Source organism: Pogonomyrmex barbatus, unplaced genomic scaffold (genome assembly GCF_055798465.1).
Source record: "Pogonomyrmex barbatus isolate J1 unplaced genomic scaffold, ASM5579846v1 scaffold5, whole genome shotgun sequence".
In the NCBI taxonomy this organism is placed as follows: Eukaryota; Metazoa; Arthropoda; class Insecta; order Hymenoptera; family Formicidae; genus Pogonomyrmex; species Pogonomyrmex barbatus.
In genome coordinates this window covers 8,691,791-8,712,217 of record NW_028297149.1, presented here as the reverse complement: position 1 = coordinate 8,712,217, position 20,427 = coordinate 8,691,791, and the positions used below count along the sequence as shown (strand labels likewise).

General features: G+C 42.0%; 1 protein-coding gene across 4 annotated transcripts in view; it reads left to right on the top strand.

Annotated features, from left to right (window-relative positions):
• Trim9 (E3 ubiquitin-protein ligase Trim9) overlaps window positions 1–20,427 on the top strand; it is an 87,925-nt gene that overhangs the window by 2,371 nt on the left and 65,127 nt on the right. For all 4 annotated transcript variants that reach the window (XM_089081976.1, XM_089081975.1, XM_011639112.3 and 1 more), the window contains exon 2: window positions 2,338–2,613. In XM_089081976.1, the coding sequence (XP_088938102.1) occupies window positions 2,338–2,613 (276 nt within the window). The remainder of the gene's footprint in view (window positions 1–2,337; window positions 2,614–20,427) is intronic.

Genomic DNA, 20,427 nt, shown 5'->3' with positions numbered 1-20,427 from the left:
GTTTTCTTATAGCGAATTTCGCGTGGCTACTTTTAAATTTCGCAACTTAGAAACTTTATTACGAATCAGTTAAAAGCTAATTCAAAGAGAATATTTGAAAATAAATATTGCTAAATGCGACTTCATATAAATATTTATCTATAATCAGATAAATCCTATTTACGAAGAAAAAATTATTTCTTCTTCTATTTCTTAGTTTTTTCTTTCATTCGATCCATCTTTCGTATTTCTACGGGCTTTCTCTATTCATGGGGTGGGGGGAGGTCTATGTGTATAGGAATATGTCTGTGTCGTCGGATCAAACAGAAGATCACGTAGTGTAATATCCGTGCGAGCTTTTCATTATTTTCATTTTTCCACTTTTGGCTCTGTAAAAAGCTTCTTCCCTCAGCCGAGAAAGGGAAGAAAAAAGTCTGAGACGCTCGCGGCCTTACTTAAAAATATATCAGTCTGAATCATAAAGTAGCGCCAGAACTTTCGAAATTTAATTAAAATTTGAACAAAGGTAAATCTACGGATGAATTAAAAGTCAGCATCCCCTAATAATTATCGTGCTTTTCCAGTGTCCCTCATCTCATCGCGATTGCTCGATAAAAATCGTGATGCTTTTGCTGAACGCGATGTTATATCGGCCGAAAGATAATGCCTAATCCATCTCTTGTCGTTTTCCTTCCTCGATATTTCTATCCTGACGCTTTGATTCGCCGGCTCTCTACGAAAACTTCTGCCGCGCCGTAAGATCGACATCGGGAAAAGTTCCCAAGGCTACCATTCTTAACGACCGCGGCATCAGCCGTGTTTATTTCTCTTGTGTGCTTTCCTCATCCAGGGGCTCGTTAACTCCCCCTCGTTCTTCCTCGAAGTCCACTTCATAACTTTTCTCTTCGCGGTATAAGCACACTAAAGCCGCTCTCGTGTACAAGAGTCGCGTCTATATCGTTATCGACATTAATATCGAGCGTTATATGGGCGTGTCGTGCAGAAAGACAAAAATTTCGCTGGCCGAAATCGAGTATGAGGGGCAAACGACGTAGAGTACGAGATGTGCAATCAAATTACTTACTACCAAACTCCCACACAACCAGATGTCCTCTGTTAATTTCACATCGAACAGATGCGTCGAGTTTGTTTATGAGAAGAGATATTTCTATCTTGCTTTTAGCCCTCCTGGATGGAATGCGATGAATTACATCGAATAATACTTATTGTTCCAATTTGTCCAATGTAAAAAAAGATGTACGCGCATGTTATGTATTCAAGTCACATGTAAATATCTTCCTATTATCATAGTAATCTTTCTACTTTTCTTTTTTTTTTTTTATGAATAGAGTGCGACATTATAATTTTAAATATTTTTTTATCATAATATAATTCTACGAAATTTCTACGAAATTTTCGTAGTTTTGAGCAAACGGGAAACGAGATTTTTCTGGACGATAGTTAGTCCCGGCTTGCGCGATATGTTTGCATAATATATTCGCGCAAATCGTCGCCACGTTGCATTTACACTTTCACAAAGAGAGCGATTTTATATTGTTCGACGTTCTGTTTGAAAAGATCGAGTTACCGCGCTTCGGAGTGCGCCGCGTCGCATGAAATATCTTGTTGCGCGACAACGTTGTTCGCCAATCGCACACCCTCGTCTCGCCTCCCCCTTGCTCGTTTTCCTCCGAAGTGTTAAATTTCATTTTCGGCCCTCTCGTGGCGGTCCCTCCGGTACACCGCGTTGCGAGACAAGTGGCGGATATTTTTTCTGTGATTTTACACTCGTGTCCGCCGCGGTACTGTGCTCGGCCGCTCCTCGTTGCGCGGAAAAAAAAAGGGGAGAATCGATGGTGCCTGCAATTTCATTCGTTGCCGGCAACATTTTCGCACGACGACAATACCTCGGTTATCGATAATCGAAATGATATTATTTTCGGAAAGGAAATACCGAGCGAACGCGGAATATCTGACGACATTGGACGAAAATTGCAAAAATTACATCCCAGAAGAAAATATTCTTGAAATAAATGATTATTAACGAATTCAGCTTGTACGTTAATGCAAGTTCGATAAAATAGAGTGTACTTGACGTTGAATGCTTGAAAGGAAATTTTCTCGGTATATATCCGAATATATCCTCGTGCTTTTATTATTTAAAACAAAGCGATGAAAAAACAAAGAGAAAATATCCCAGCTGCTGAAACTTTATCGATTTTTTTTTTATAACGATAACTTTTTTTAGACATCCGATTAGATATTGTGAATATGTTGAAAATCGATATCGTTTCTCCCTCGTTATTCTCCATTTTAATATGTCTCTTGTTAATTCGAACATCAATGCTGTTCTTTCAGGTTTTATACTGCGATGCCTGCAGGGAGTCCTGCCATCCGAAAAGGGGCCCATTGGCGGCTCATAACCTGGGACCACCGAGAGGCAGCTGGCAATTAAGTGGGAATAAGGGTTCCCGACCCGAGGGCACACCGATCTGCAATGACCATAATGGCGAAGCGGTAACCCTCTACTGTGCCCTCTGCAAAATCGCGATATGCGCCCTGTGTCTTCGTGATCGTCACGCTGCGCATCCTCACGACGTTCTACCCTTGGCCGCTGCTTGCAAAGCACAAAAGGTAAGTGATAAACAATCCTCGAGATTTGCACGAATTTGCGCGTGAAATTTTTCATCATCGTAATTAATTCCTCGAAAAACGATAAATTTGATCGCGAAGATAATCGCGATGATCAAATTAAAAGGGTGTTTCTCGTTATAATTAAAATGAAGACTAGGAAGACATAAGAATAAGAAAAAAAAAAATGACTAAAATTGCTAAAAAAAGATTATACGGAAAAAATTATACGGATCTCAAGATAATTCAGATAACCGTTAGATCCACAACGATTTGCAATACGATATTGAAGTCGAAATCTCGAACTGCCAACTCGGGTCTCCCGAGCGATTGCATCGAGGGACGCAGGGAGGGACTAACTGTAGATTTTATATGTATTGAAGAACGGCGTTGTGTGCCGGCGGAATACACGCGGCGCGATAATATATGTATATTTGATGATGAACTCCGGCGCGTAATTTATGTGCCTAGCCGTACGGGCAAAATCCGAAAATAATGGATGATGCGGTGCCAAGCCCGTTAACACGACCAATAATTGAGTTTCAATTTACCCGCTCGTATGTACACTATACGCACCTCGACGCGCATGAAACGCGTAGTTTTGCGCCAAAGCTCCCGTTCTTGTTCTCCTATCGCATTTTGCATGCCGCGGGATCTCGCGTTTCTATCTCGCGAGTCGTTAGCGGGATCGACGATGAAAAATACATTGCTGTTCTGCTAATCAATCACATATACATACGCGCGTATTTGCGTATCTCCCCGCCGAAATTGGAGCGTGGCTAAACGCGCGTAAAATATGTCACGTAATTGATCGTAATCAGGCGTTAATATAATTGCGCGATTAGATATCACACCGTGCAATTAAATTTTCCAACTCGCCCATATACGAAATTGTATATTCGCAACGAACGTGTGCGCGTGTACATTTCATATTTCTGCCTCGCTCCTTATCGTTATCGCTCGCGAGACATCGTCGGCGAGAATATTAGCGAGAACATTCCATTCTTTATCGAGGAACACTTTATAAAGGCGGACGATGGAGATACGACTCTTAACGCACCAGCAACTATCGCACTTTTCATACTTCAAAGCGCCACCGGGCGCTTATCGCGTTTCCCCGCGTTGTCGTCGCGAGATAACACCCGCGCAAATTGCGTTGCGTTGCGTACGGCGAAATTGCAGCAGCGAGAGAGAAATGGCAACGATCTTGCGAAGGCGACATATGTCGCCTTCGTGCGTCGCGCTCGTCCGCGCTCGTCCGCGTTCGTCCTCTCTCGGGGAATGCAACGGACGGGATGCGTACCGGACAGCGCAACGACACGATACTCGGGCTACATCCGATCGACAGCTGGTTTCGATATCGCGTGTTCCGCGTGGGTGTGTGCGAACTCCCCCCCCCCTCTCCTTCTCGTGCGCTACACACGTTGCTGCCGTCGCGTTTCGCTCTCGACCGACACCGCGCTCGGCCTGGACGCCGACACCTGGCCACTTCCTGACATATGGAGCCCACTCGCTCGTTGCGCTTGGTCCCATCATCCGCCGGGAATCACTTCCTCCGCGATTAATCTGATAAATTGCCCGCACGGCTCAGTCAAAACCGCCTGACTCCAGCAATTTCGTAATTGATTGCCGTCGGACAGGCCGGGCCCGCGTGGACGCTCGCTTTTGTTTGCACTCGCCACCCCCATTATATCTCGAGACGGCGCGGCCAATGGTCGATTTCGGTCAGTTAAAATCAATCGCACTTATGCCCGCACGTTGCGAGAAAAAAAAAAGGCACCGCGCTTTAGTTATCGATGTCCGGTTGTAATGTATGCTAATCGCCCCCGGCGAATCTATTGCGGATAGTTCCACGACGGACGGAGCGAGTTGCCTCGGGGTTTCGTTTTGTACGTACTCTGTTTACCCGGTAAATACCACGTTTCAGAAAGCAGTTATGTTATAATTCCATACTCGCTATTGATATTGAACTTGCGCGATGTTTGTTTCTTTCAACCGGCCGGAGGAGATATTGATCGCCCGTTCATAACGCATCGCTGCACGATCGCAGGATGGGAACGTAATTGAAAATAATCCGATTATTTGTCAATCACGTCGTTAGGTATTTTCACCGGTTAGTCGGTATACAATTTAGCCGAATAGCGTCTTCTGAATAATGCATCTCGCCGGGGGCGTTTATCGAGGCCGAAGGGAGAACAGGGCGGAAGGGAGGGACCCGCTGAAAGTGCAGTCGCGATAAAGTAATTTGCAACAGGCTCGTTTATCAGCTGAGGGGAGGGGGGAAGGACTGTGCGAAGATACCGGGTCGACGGGATCGTAGGTACGGGTGCGGGTCGCAATCATGTCAGTTGCGATCCGCTCCCCGACGCGAAACGTTATGTCGCGTTTTGACACGTAATCATCCGTCACTTTGTCTTCTCTGTTTCTCTCCCTTTTCGCGTCGCCGCTCTCTCGGTCCGACCACCACCCGCATGTATGCACACATACACACACACACACACACACACACACACACACACACACGTGTATCGGGGCTTGCGCAACGATGCCCCGGCCATTATTACACATTAATGTTGACGTACGAGGTAATACTCGCGTGTTGCACCCGATATTTCGGTAATTAGTCTGCCTGCTCGTCGGCTAATCACGGGAATGCCGCGTGCATGTGCGGCACCGGGGTATTCGTGTTTGCATCGCGATAATGCAATCCGTCGAGCGGTACGTGCGTAAGCAGTGCTTGTCGGACCTGAGATGCAAATAATAGGAAATAATCTGCGCCTAATCAACCGGCATGCAATCGGCGTGCCTTCGGTGCACGCGCGCGGAGTTAAAAGAGTTATTTTCCAACGGTCGCGCTCGGCTCGAGCTTCCATCCGCGACCGAGGCTTTTAATCCGTGTAATTTCGTAATAATAGATTTCGTAATGATAGATTAGAGCGCGTTATATCGCGTAATAATACGTTTTCCCGGGGACGCGATTCGTGTGTAAAAAACTGTTTATCAGTCGGATAACGATCGTCCTTATTCAGACGTCGAAAATTGCCATAGTGTTTATCGCTTGTATCGCAATGATAAAATCATCGAGTAAGTTGCACGTCGGCGTTTAATCGACACGCTAATAACTACGGCGATGGTCTCGATTGATATTAAACGGAAGACAAGGCGGCTGAGTGATGGCTGAGTGGGCCGCGAAGGATCACAATAATAATAATAATAATCAACGGCCGGACTCGATCGCGACTGCGTTCCCGACCTTAATTGATTATAAATCCGCTTAATCGATAAAAGACCACATTTTAATAGACGTCTTTAATAGACGCGTGACGCTCGAACGCCGTTCTCTATTCCCATTAATTTTCTGAATATTTAAGACCTGCAAACGGGGACTTTATTGAATTTCTTGGGGATATTACAAATTCTTGCTTTTACTAATACCAAAAGTACGTAAATAATAATATTAATATATTAGAAAAGCAATCAAGATGCATGGAAGTTGAAAGAAGATTGTTTTAATTGGTAATAATTGGTAATAATTGGTAATAATTGTAATTGGTTTAATTTGCAAGAAGTAGAAACGTATAATTCTTATGTAAAAAACTTGGCTTGCATTCAAGAAGACGTATATCAAGTGAGTTGTACGATCTTTTTATTAAATAATTTATTATTAGATAATTTGTTTATAAGATGTAGAAAACCGCTTGCAATTCTTTTGGAAATTCCGAGGATGAGAAATTTAACCGCGCGTGTGCTCCCAGTTGGATATCACGTTTGCAAGCTTCATGAATCTTGCATGGGCTTACGTAAATATCTATAAATATGCATATCTCTGTGTACTTAATGGTCTAAGTCTACGGCAATGTATTACAAGATTCGATTACTTAGTAGTTAACGGCAAATAGACAAGGGTTGACCCTGATCCTCTGTGTCAAGTTTGCTCGCGTGGAATCGATTGTTTGCGAAGGGTAACATCCCGCCATGCTGCAGACATCATCATGCAGCCTTCGTAGTCTTTAAGTCTGAAAATTGCGATAGATTGCCCGTTCGACAAGAACCATTACGCAAGCAGAGGGAAAATAGCTTTCGGAAATTGTCGTGGCAAGGAGATAAATAATTTATACAACACATCTGCTGGTATAAAAGTATAAAAAAAAATTCTCGATTTTTTTTTGCAAGGTGGCAAAAATTATATTAAATATCACGAAGTCGTTCTTGATGAAATTTAAGGTGCATTTTACTTCCGAGCGAACTGAGTCGGCTTTTTCTTTCTTTTTTTTTTTTTGAGGTATTTCACGCCTTTAAATTTTCGAGTTCTTTTTCTTCACGCCGCTCCGTACAGCGTCTGTCGAGCGAGAGAAGAAGCAGCGGGGCGCGCGAGAGATCTCCTCATCCAGTCTCCTTGCGTCGTCGAGGAGCATCCTTGAACTCCCGACTCAAATCTGCCTGCTCTTTCTTCAACGCGGCGGGATAGCAGGCAGGTAAAAGAGACAGACGGAAGCTGGCGGGAAAGGGGAAAATCGCTGTCGAAAAATCAAGGTACGGTAAGCGCACCGCGACGTTCGCAATTTCCTGACCGAGGGGGAAACGCCACGCCGCGCCGCGCCGCGCCACGCCGCGCTGTCGGAGTCGCGTCTGCCTGCCTGCTTGCCTGCCTTAAACAGCCACGCCTCGATTCGCGTGTCACAAAGAGCGTATCCGTGGCCCCTCAAGGCGGCGGAAAAGTTGGACGAAGTAGCGCGGGAGTAAGGAGGCTGAGAGCGAGCGAAGATGAGAGCGGATGCAAGAGCGAGGAGCGAGCAAGTGGAGCAGACGAATGAGCGAACAAGCGAGCTCGCGAACTGGATAAAGGCCCATTTAAACAAAACGATCTTTAGGAGTTTCGACCAGACTTTTTCCGAAAAGGAGGCTTCTCAGAAAGCGAAAACCGAGCTGAGATCAGTGCGATCATTTTCATAACATAGGAAACAGCCGCGTTGCGTTTACCTTTTGAAATTTCTCTCATTAAGTGGGACGGCTTTCGTACAAAGGGAACTGAATGCCAGTTTTAATTATCTTCAGAATTCAATATCGGAGATATAACGATGTGGAGTTATATTTGATTTTCAATCCTTTTCGCTCGGATGAATCTCGTATTTTATTGAAATAAAGTTATGAAATTTACATTGCGAAAAATGTACGAAATGTGATTGCAAATATCTCGATTAAATAAATTTTATTTTTCATGTTATCACAGAGCAGTTTTGCCAATAAATAATCAAACGCCTCGTGAAATATACTATACTTTGTTTTATATCTTGATTTTATTGTATTAATACAAGAGCGTGTCAATGCGTCTTTTAAGATTCTTTTAACGGAACGACAACTATAAACAAATTTTTTGATGTTTTTTTAGACAGATAAATCTGCTTCGATCAAATTAAAATTTGTATAGCATTATTCAAATTATTAAAATATATTAAAATAATAAATAAATATAAAATAAATTATCAAATATTACATATTAAAATATATTATTGTTATATTTCAAAATCACACATATAAATTTTTGCACACCTCGGCTGCTTTTACAAGATGATCTTTGTTGGGTCTAAACAGGCCTTCGCAAGTCGACGTGGTTGAGAAGCGAGGGAACACGGCGGGGAAGAAAGGGGCACAGCTGTACAGGGGGAATCCGAAGGTTGTACACGCTCGATTGCTAGTGTGCCACGGCGTGGCCCGCGTGATATCGCGTGGCGTAGGAAAGGTTCAAAGTGCCGTGGGGCACACGGGCGAAAGAAAGGAAGAAACGCGCGAGAGGGGTACTCGAATTCACGGCGGTATAGGAGGCGAGGGTGAGATAGAGGCTGTGAGGCACAAACCGGCCCAGCACTGGGTGATTCTCCGATATCACGTATTACGTATCACGGTGCCGATGTCTGTGTGCGTGTGTATTTAGCCATGTGTACGTGCATATTCACGTGCACAGAGACAAGTACATGCATACCACTCTCGGTATCTTCTCTTTTCTCTCTTTTTCTCTCTCCTCTACCCTTCCTTACCCCTCCATCCGGTCCTTCGCCTCCTTCCTCTCTCTCTCTCTCTCTCTCTCTCTCTCTCTCTCTCACTCTCTCTCTCTCTCTCTCTCTCTCTCACTCTCTCTCTCTCTTTCTCGTCCTCCTTTCTTTCACTTCCCGTGTCCTCTCTCCACCCACCGTCGCCGCTGAAGGCTAGCTCGTCTTCTTTTTGCCGCGGGAACTCGAGTCTCTCTCGCGCATACCCTAGAGGCAGATCGTTTGCAACGCGTACTTAAATACAGACACGGGGTACACTCTCTCGAATGTATTGCATACACGGTGGCCGGCCTTAAAGACGCGAGAGAAGCTCGTGGAGTAACGACCTCTCTCCTTCTCTCTCTCTTTTATTGACTGTAACGATACTAGCTGTGCAATCGAGCAACGGGCGATCGCGATCTTGTTACCCGTTTGCCATTTAGCTGACGACGATATAACGTTGAGCCTCCATAGAAAGAAACGTAATGGGAAATATTATTTCTTCGATTTTAAAGACGAATAACTGAATTGATTATTTTAAAGATTGAAAGCAAAATTTTTCAAAATTCCTATTTTTAGAAAGATGGAAAATACTTGCTGGTGTTATTATAATTGCATAAAGACATTATTGCTTGTTATAGCAATTACAGTAGATTAATGTAAAAAAAATGCCACGTAATCGATGTTCGATATATTTAGACTGAAATTTTTTTAGAAACTTACGTCATTAATAGAGAGAGCGTCAAGGATTAAAATAGAATATTACACATCATAAATTTTTTTATTATTATATCCAACAAAAAATCAATTACTTTCTAAATATAAAGAAACCATAAAAATTAACAATGAAAAAATTTTTATCTTGTATTTCCGGAAAAAAATCGATTAAAATCATTGGACAGTTTTTGTTGCTTAAAACTCGTATTGATCAAAACGAGAACGGAAACGAAAAGGTAGGTCTTAAGGTGCATGCTTCTCCGCGAGTGAAGCCGATATTTCGGATCGATATAGCGATTTGCGGTACCACTACGGTCTTTAAAGTTGCAATGTCGAATGCAATGCAGGGGGAGGTCAGGGAAAATGCATAAACGCATATGGTGTTGGATATTCGCACGCGGATACTGACAGTGGTCGGGATGCTGTATAGTGGGCGTGGTGCAGTGAACCGCGGAATCCCTGTAGGACGGGTCAGTGACAATTTTTGCGGATAATATACGCGAAGAGATGAGAAGAGAGGAGAAGGGAGGAGGGGAGAAGGGAGGATCGTGTTTCTCGCGCGCGATAGTCGAATGCCATCCAGAAGCGAAGGATAATATCGCTGCGTGTTTCTTGTCGTTGTGCGTGCGTTTCTCTCTCCTGCCTTATTCCGTTGCATCCGCGGTCGAGTGCCTTTATTGCGTTCCTTGGTCCTTCCACCATCTTCCGTCCCCGCGTCGCCGCGCGTTTAATACGTTTTCACGAAATTAACTCCTCGCCGTCGTCCTCACGAATATCCTCGCTGTCTCTTGCATACGGTACCCTTTCATATGGCACTTGTAGGACTATTTGCGGAGGGTTCTGCATTATACAAATGTTTTTGGAATTTTTGATGCATATGCAGTTGTATGCAATTAGACAGCGCCACAAACAAATGCACGAACGTGTTTTTACGTAGAACGTTATAAAATTTTAATTCTCATCCGCATAATGTTGATTTGTCATATTATTCAAATTTTTCCCTTTATTTTATTATTCTATTGTATCAGAGATGTTGAAGGACATAGAACGTCAAGAATTAGTAAATTCTTTAAATATCCAATTACTTATCTTTAACCAGACTAGACTCTCTAAGACAACCGACTTTAGACAAAAGAGTCCGCTACGCGCTTTATTCGGTGAAACACGCGCAAGGTGGATTCGTAGGCACTTTATTTTTTTTCTTTTTTTTTTTTCTATCTATTTGTCCTTTTATTTCGCCCACTGGCGATAGCGAACGATAGCACTCTCGAGCGCCGCAAATGTTTTGTTGAGAGTACCTTCAGATTGATGAAAACTAAGGGCGCGCGTGAGCGCGGATGAAAGCGTGGGGATGGACATTTGTGCGCGTTTACTGTTTATCGAAGGGAATTGTGGTGGCTTTCACGTGCGCGCTCGTCGTCCGAAACGGTCGAACGCACTCCGAAAGGGAAGCGGCTCGAACCGTCGAGAATAATCCGCCTCGACGAACAAAGTGTCGAGGTCGAACGCGGGAGGCACGTGCGCGACCGGACAACGATGCAGTTTATCCGACTGCACTTTGCCGGAAGACGAGGCCCAAGTACATCGAGAAGGGGCGATAGGTAGAGGAGGGAGAGAGGGAAAGAAAAAAATATATTTATCGCCGGGTGTAGCTTTTTGAATAATGTATCCTTTGCATTCTCCAAGTAAATTATTGAGGAATCTTACTAAAGCTGTATTTTTTATATTAGAAGAAAAATTTTGAAATGTTTAGTTTTCCAAAATTTTTAACGATATGTCTTAAGATTTACATCTGTAATTATATCTCTATTGAGGAATTAAAATTCCTCATTTATTTAATTAAAATCAGTCTTGAAATATTAATACAAGAGATATCTGGATTTTGACAGTCCATTAGGAATTCTTGATATGTCTGTAACTATGACTTCAGTTCATCTGTGAAATTTAGATGAAGTTGGTTTTGTGATATGTACAATTGTTTTGCAGAGTTTTGTTTCTCGCAGTTGAATAATTGATTTTTGATAGAGATTGTATATATAATCATATGCAAGTAATTTTTAAATTTTATAGCTAATAACATTATAAAGAATTTATACGCTCGTAATTAGACTTATCGATTTATTGTTATTAGTTTTCAATATTCAGTTGAATTTGCTTTTTGATTTTTTTACGTTACGTATTTTTTACGAACAGATACTATTACATATTATCAATAGTTTGCCAATATTGATTATTTTTATAAATTGATTATTTTTATTTAATAATCACATGTTATACTTTTTTGAAATGTAACCTTTTTATTAAACATTAGAATTTTATATATATCAGAAATCCTTATTTTTTTTTTTATAACCTTTCCTTAAAGAATACAGTCTAGTAAAAGTTTTTCCAAAAGAAATTAAGTATTTTTCTTGTATATTATCAATATGTTGATAATATCTTTGAAGAATATTACTTTCAAACAAACTTGTGTATCATCGTTTAATTTCAAGTTAGTTATTACATGTTTTACTTCTTCGTTAAATAAACTCTAAACTGATCTTTAATTAAAATGTAAATATTGAACTATCAATGTTTCAAGATATAATTGCGTTTTGATCTTTTTTGATGTATCTTTTTTCGACATACACGAAATGACTGTTAACATGAGTTTAAACGTTTAAACTGTAAAGTTGCACATGTACTCGGATATTTTATAACTTAAAAGGTAGATAAAATATGACAGTTACATAACCTTGGTTAAATAAACTTCGTTTTAGTTTAAATTTATTTAGATTGTTTTATTCGTGGACGCTTAATTAAAAGAAGGCGGTGTCGCACTGTCAGTGCAAATTTGTGTCTGCACGCTAAGAAATTTTGCATTGCATTCTTGACATTACTTACTCGCTGGTATTTGAGTTCGTTGAACTGCGGAATGTATCATAAGTTTTCTCCTTCTGCGTACAGGATGGTTGTGCTTTTCTAATGGATTAATCAACACACGCGCCTCTTTAAACGAAATATAATACAGCGCAAGCTCTCTCTCTCTCTCTCTCTCTTTCTGTAATGGTTAAATTCTTAAAGAAGATGCAACGCGTGCCATTGCAAATATTCTGGTCGTAAAATTATAATAAACATGTCGATATACTTATAATTAAATTACCATGAAGAATGTTTTGAAAATATTTTCTGTTTAATTAAAAAATTGATTAATTAATATCAGGTATGTCGACGGAGATATAAGTTTGTAGAATACGTAATTAACTTTTGACCGTCGGTTGATTTCCATTTCACGATAATTCCGATTTTCAGTTACATTATCCTTTGAACGAATAATATTTGGAAATTCATAACGTTGGCCAAAATCAGATTAGTCTTCGTTGCGAATGATTATATTAATTTTAATACGTCGCAGAGGGAGATTAAAAGAGAACGACTTGAAAGAAACAAAAATAGCTTTCACAGCACAAATACATCTGGCGAATACGTCTAACGAAAGGTGAGCTTATATTTTTCAGTTGGATCAAAATAAAAGAAGCGCTTTCACACATGGAATATTACAGTTCGCAAGTTCGTTCGCTCGCGTCGCAGATGAAATCCCTGCGGAACGCATCGTCGATGCAATTTTTCTTCACGACTCTAGGGCACATAGGGTTTTGCGCGTATTGCGTGAACGTCTGGCGCGCAAATTTCGTCTTACTGGATTCGCTAAGAGTAACTCCGAGCGAATTTCTCTCCAGACCGCCTTTCCGCGGCCCTCGACTCGACATAGCTGTCACGATTCAGCCTCGAAATACACTTCTCTCTTATTAGAACTTAGCGTTTCGCGGTGATGGTGCTTGCGGGACGTGTGACGCCCGAGGGATTTGCAGACGCGGTGTTATTCTCGGAAAATGTTGCAACGGGATGCAAAAGCTTTGACGTATTAATGCATCCGACTATCATAATGAGCGTAATACATTCGGCGGAAGGTCTTATTAGGAAATTGTATAATTCATTGTATAATATCGTTGGAGTTTTTCAAACGGCTTTTCGGAGAGACTATTAAGCCTAATGAGTTTTAAAGACAGCGACCGGGAAAATACGTCTTGCATTTTTTATGAGAGTTTACGACGCGTTTTGTCAGCGCGGGTTTGTCAAAGGAACCCGCCTCATTTTCATTCGTCGGCAGCTCATTTACTTGAAGTAAAAGCGGACAATATAGCACCGAGAAGAAAAGCTCCGTGAAAAGAGAAAATGCAGAAAGCGCATTTAAATCGTACGTTCTGGAGCGTACATGCTAAGTACACCTTGGGAAAGTTCGTACAAAGGCTCGCGCGCATATAGATTCATTGGCCAAGCCCAGGAAGTACCTCATTTTTCGCATGTAAAATCCGACGTAATGCTCGTAATTCTCCTATTTATATTCATAAATTGCGCGAATTCTCTTGCGCGCTGTCGTTACGACTTTGTTGTCCCGTCCTGGTCGTCGCTTCGCTCGTCCCGTTAATTGTTCCCGCGACATACGTTAGAAACGTTCGTTCCATCGACGCGACGATGACGAAATTTTATTTTCGGTCTATCGCTTGGCAGGAGCCACCGCTCGATTCCTGTCGGACGTGTTGGAAAGTTCGATTCAATTAACGTCCGGACGGATCTGGCGCGCTGAAATTGAATCATTTGGTCTCGCGCTTGGTAACGGGAGTTCGCCGCGAATCGACGGGAACTCGACAGAGAACCCGGGTCTCAGAACTTCGTAATCAAATCACGGGCTATCGTTAATTGCTTCCGCGTGTTCGATCGTAAACAACCACATCGGCGATCGAACCTCCTAGGTCACGACGCGCGGCACTCTCCATCTCTTTCTCTCTCGCGGTCTTATTAAACTTCTTGACGTTTATCCGAGCCAGAAGTTGCCTTTCCATCCCCGGGAACTTCTCACCTCGGACAGTAATAGGAAATATCTGGTGAACCAATAGGAGTCGACGGACGAATCGCGGTTACTTTACCTCTCGAGAGTCTCCTCCACCTCCGCTTTCAATCAAACTTAATTGCGGCGGCGGCGACACTGTCCTTATTATTTGTGTCGAAAGCTTCTTAATAACGCGTCAGTCGAGTTAACAGCCGGTATTTGCGGTATTCGGTCGAATCGGTAACGGCAATTGCGTCAGACATTTCTAGAATGAAAACGATATTTAAAAGTTATCCGACATGACGGGCACGGGATTATTGACATATTGACAAGAAGCGACGTTACAGGATGGAAAGGGATACCTCGATCCGATATATTACTAAAATATTTACGGTCGTCTCGGTGTTTGTTTTATTCGCGCGTCTGCGTTCATCGGAATATTCGCGAAAATTTCGCAATGACGGGTGATTTGCTATTCAGATATTTTGATATTTCGCGAGCCGAGTTAACCGAGCTTATAATCGAGGATCACACCGGGCAAAGCCCATAATTCACGTTTCCGCTCCCGGTTTCGTAGATCATTCCGCGACGCTGGGTCCCTTGAGCGCGCATTGTTTATCCCATATTGTTTCGCATCTGCGGGGTAGAAAAGCGGGGCTCGCTGAATAAAACTGGTTAAAAAGACACGTGGAGTACGCGGTCCTCCCGCGCGCCCCGCGTTACCGGAACACATAATAATTGTCCTGTTCGACGAGTGTCCTTATTATGCCTGTCCTTCCTCTCGGCATCTGGCACCCTCTGGAATCCTCTCGCGAACATTTCCATTCCGTTCCCACGATGGCTCGGAAAATAGAGTCTCGTACCTTCCTCGCCGTCTCGTAGAATGGAGCCTCCTCTTCTCCATCTCCCGCTAGTTCTCTTCGTGGCGCGGAAGTTTGTCCTCCCATTATTATTGCCCCATCACTTCCTTCTTTATGCCGCCTCGTCGAAGTCTGCGATGCCACTCGAATCTACGGTGGCTTACGACGGCCGGGATAAAAGCCTCCCGAAAGCTCTTTCCGCGCTCTTTCCCTTTTTAATACACGCTGCTTAATTTTTCATCGGGCAATCCCGCCCTTCTTCAGAACTGCATTATTGCTGTACTCGGGGGTTGAGCTTGGTGGAGGTGTTTGAGAAGATCCTTTGCGTTTCGTCGATGTTTCCTCCAGTTTGAAAAATGTTTCGACTTTTTAACTTGTCGATCTCTCTTGGCATTAGTAAAATATACAAAGATTGATTAAAAGTCATAATACTATTTTTATACATAATAAAATAAGAATCGATGGATTACGCGTCGTTCGTGTTTCAGTCAGTGCGACGGTAATAGTCTACCATTTTAACCACGCAAAATATTTATAAATGCATTCGATAAAATATAAGCACTGGCCGTATATACACACGCGGAAATATATAAATTCGTCGGAATCAAATAGCAAATGCAGCGCGAACATTATTTATATTTCCGCGTGAATGATTCGGCGCGCGCGACCGTTTTTTTTTCCATCGCATTTATCAATGCAATTTGACAAACACAGTGGCGTACCGTGAAAAATAAATTTGCGCACAAAAGCGTGCAAACGCGCCGCGCGCGGTGGCTTACGGCGGCTTTGGCCGCCCCGGTCCGATTAATGAGTCATTGCTAATTCAGCACGAAATTTACTTCCACCCGCAGGTTCGGCGGGTCGTTTACGAGGTGTACGTATGTACGTACGTACGTACGTACGGCTCGTCGACGAGCGTGTCACGGAAACGAGAATAAAGTACGCCGTAACGGCCAGGGATCAGTCGGCCCACGAGCCATTATTTTCCCTTGATCCAACGGAGGGTCTCTCTCTCCAACTGTGTTCCCCATGTATAGTGTGTGCAAGTTACTTTATATACATCGCGACGCCGTGTACGTGGCAATTGAACTTTCGCATTCACCGCCGTGATACTTCGTCTATCTCGATTCTCGCCGTGAGATCAACTACGCGAAGTAGCTTCCTGCGAATAAATTGCTACGTAAAGTTTGGTAACACGGAACAGCAGCGCATTAATCATCCAGTTGAGGTGCATCCTATAGACGATAGTGATCTCGTCTTGAAGTAAGAATTGTTGGAAATGACGGAGTAATCATTTCTTATAAGTGGATTGTATGCACGAGAAAGAGAGAGAGAGAGAGAGAGAGAGAGAGAGAGAGAGAATCATTAGTTGTGGCGCTTTTTAATTTTTAATATTGTGTAAAGTTTTAAATATTTTAAATTACAAATATATATACAATAATCAACTGATAATTATTTGATTGAGATAATTGCGAAATAATATTTATAAACATATTTTTAAAGGAAATATATTGTTCGCCAATTAATTGAGACTTCAAATAAAATATTACGCTAAATATTTCTGCCACGGAAGATAATTGCCGTCACGTGTTAGACACGCGTCGCTTTAAGAATCGATTTCTTCGTACCGCGTCTCGAATGCGCTGAAATAAACTTCATTGTAACAACGGGGAGTGGTTATCTCATGAACCATCGTTTCTCATTGATTCAACAAGGGATCTTGACAGTTACGAGATATGCTATTCGTATTAGATAAAATAACAAATTAAAAGACTAATCGAAAATCCAAAAGATATATATAAACTAAATTAACGTCATTTCGAAGATGTTTGTCTTCTGCAAAGATGGAAGTTCATTTAATGAACTTGAAAATGGCAAAATTAATTCTTTAGGAAATTCGAAACTTGGATTAAACTTTGACTTTGTAGAGTCGATTGAAAGTTTTATATGCTGTAAAAGCCTTGATCATTTCTCCGTGTACAAGCTCAAGTGATTAAATGCTCAAAATATTTTTGTAGAGCTTATCAATATTAGTTCCTGGAAGTTGTATTTTATCTTCTAATGTGTTCTCTTTTTCATAATTTATATCAGGCTGTCCGCCGAGACTCCATTAATAATAAATGAAATTCCATTTCGGTGGATCAGTTAAGGATCAAAATTATGTACAGGATACGTTGACATAAATTATAACGCTTTCAGCGTGCATTATTATCATCTTTTCTATCAAGAATCAACAGTAATATACGAGCGCCAACGATTCGCGAGCGGTTTTATCGCGCCGCGGCATCGATTGCTTATCTAGTTGGCTACATCGAGCGTGCCGCACGTGTGTAATATATGCGGCACGTGTTACCCACACGGGGGGAGGGGGGGGGGGGCAATTTTAAAAGGCGATTTCTCATGGGAAATTAAAGCGCGAGCGCCGAAATAGAATAACCATGGACGCTCGCTCGATTTCCGGTCGTCGCGCGGCGCCGATCTTTCTCGCCGTCGCCGTAGAAAAAGTCACCACTGAAATTTTTCAGCTCACGCGAGCTTTTGACACTTTTCCGACGTGTCGTCGATTGAGTTACTTGTTGCGTGCGCCGCGCGACACGCGAGAACGAAATGTTAAGTTTCTGCCCCATTCAAAGTTCCGTTTGATCGAGCGACCGATGGTTTAAAATCGCGTTAATCGACGGTACACTTACGAAGAAATCGTAAGTTTCTACGAGCCATGAAAACGATATCGTGGAAAGTATCTTTAGATCATGTAGTTTTTGCATTATATTACAAATGTGATGTTTTATTATTAATTGGAGATGTGAAACGGTGCGAGTCGAGCTTTTATGTCGGATTTGGTGATTCGATTAAACATATCGAGTTTTTTTTTATTTTAAATTACAATAAAATCACAATTTAGAGATTTGTTTAAAATTGAGCGATATTTCACAGATAAATTTTTTTATTCATTACACATTGCATATATTGGATATTGCATGTTGCATATATTTTGATCAAGAAAACAATATGAGAAGAAGAAAAGACGACGAAGAGCGTTCGAAGAAGCCGTCGACGAGATTGAATTGTAAAGTTTATTCTACTTCCGGCACGGGACAACCGCCCGATTGCTCGTAACGTACCTTTTTCATGCATACAAATATTTTATCTTCGGGCTACCGTTTGGGGCAGAACAGCGTTCTCAAAGTTCTTGCGCAGCTCTTAATTTTATTAGGGCAACCTGACTCTCTTCTCCTTGTCCTTGTTCGGAAAGAGGACGACGATGTCATCCTCGTAGCCGCCTTTTTAGCATCTCCCTCCGGAATTCCCGAAGCTTATTAAACGTTCGAGTAGGCAACGCGGTAGGTACCTAACCCCACGTCCTATCTCTACTTCCTCTCCTCACGACTTTTAATTAATGAGGCGGTATCGATCGACGACGGTCGCATCCCAGAGGCCGATATCGGGAGTACTTCCAATTTGTAGAAGTACCTTCGTAATGGCGCCGATAACGTCGGCGGAAGTAAGTTCCCCTTTTCGAAATATGGTCGAGCATTTATTTTGCTAAAATCACAAGGTATGTTTCTCTTTCGAGCACACAGCGCATTTTCAATCAGCTCCTTCTTTCCTTTTATCCGACGAGATTGTAGTGCTCTGAGCTAAATTTTGTTTGAATTATAATACCCAAACGATACGTGCTTTTTTTTAGTGTTATTTTAGTTAATTAATTTTTCGACACCACATCGTTGTTGCGTTATAAAATTTCAATTATTCGATATTTATTGCCACCATTTTGCCATTATGAAATCATGATATTACGGCAGGGAAGTGAAAAGAATATTTATCGTTCAAAACTTTGAGGCATTTGTATCGCAATTTTTAATTTCCTCCGAGAGACATTGATGCTGATGTTTCAGTAGCGCTCGAAAATTCTCGCCGCATTGTTGATAATTTTCCAGTAAATACAAGGAGGGAGTGTGGAGGGTGTCGGGGCACAAATACATGAAGTGGATAATCTCCTTTCAGCGGTATTACTCAAGAGTGCTGGCGGGTTCCTTTAGACAGGATGGCCAAGAGGTCCTTCCAGACTGGCGGAGATTCTTTCAGCCACTGTTATTCGACTCGAGGTGAGTCGGGAGGATTTCCTACGGGAAATTACTTTTCCAGGAAATCGCGCCTAAGGAGGCGACTGCTTGCGCAATGTTCGGGAAATCGGTTTCTTCGGAGTTCACAAAAACGACGAGTTCCGCCATCACGTTGAGATGAACCCCCTCGTCGTCTTTTTCTCATCAAAGCTGAGCATTTGCTCTCCAGCTTAGCGTTCACTAACGGAGCGTTATCGTTTGTCGATCTGATCACTCGAATCGGGTTAGTCCTTTATATAGCTTCAGTATTAATATTGTTTCTTTTGGCTATTAAAAGCTACCGATTGGTTACTGGAGATGGACAGTAAAACGATCGAAATAACAAAATAAAAATAGACATATTTTTCTTTTGTCATCTGAGCTGTCATATCATTATTTATCACAGCACGCTAGAAATAATTATGTAAATATAATTGTTACGGACTTTTTATTTATTCTACACATTCTCCACATATGTACATATAATATATTTTTATTAAATAAAAAATACTAAATTAAAAAATATTATATTATTCGCATAAATATTTTACATATTCTTACTTCATATTTTTCTTTTTTTTTTTTTTTACGTCAATTGAATGTGTCTAACGTAATTCAATTTTATGGTATCTCTTCAGCTTGAAAAACGACGAGTTTATAGAATCGTTATTGTTTCGCACTCATGTCGAACTGGATTATTTCGGTGGATTAAATTGGTCGCACTGGGACGAGGCACTTTTTACCGAGTATCTCCGGGCTCGGGAAATATTTTTGATCCAATTCCCGCTAGCTAGCTTAGCTGTTGGCGCCGTGGCATCTCGGACGCGGTCTCAAGTGGCCGGATCACTTGACCCAGCCCGACCCTAGCTGGCAAATGGAGCCGAGAAACGAATGAGAGTGGAATGACCACGATTTGGCAGGTGCTCTTCGAGAGACATATTAAACACGCATGTTTTGGCGAGCGTTTTCGAGCGCAGCGCGCGTATCGATCGTTTGCGTGTGAGCGACTCGCGTGGGAAAAGCTGTCCTGTGCCAGGAAGGCTTATTTTACTCTATATTTAGAAAGATACACTCCATCAGACCGGTAATAATTACGGTAGAAAGTGCGAAATATATACGTGGTAATTAAAACAGCTGTTTATCTGACAGACATTGTTGTTTCTTTTTCCCCCCTGTAGATTTTTTAAAGAATCTGCAGTCGAAAATTTCGTGACGGCACTATTTAGAATCTTTGATAGAAT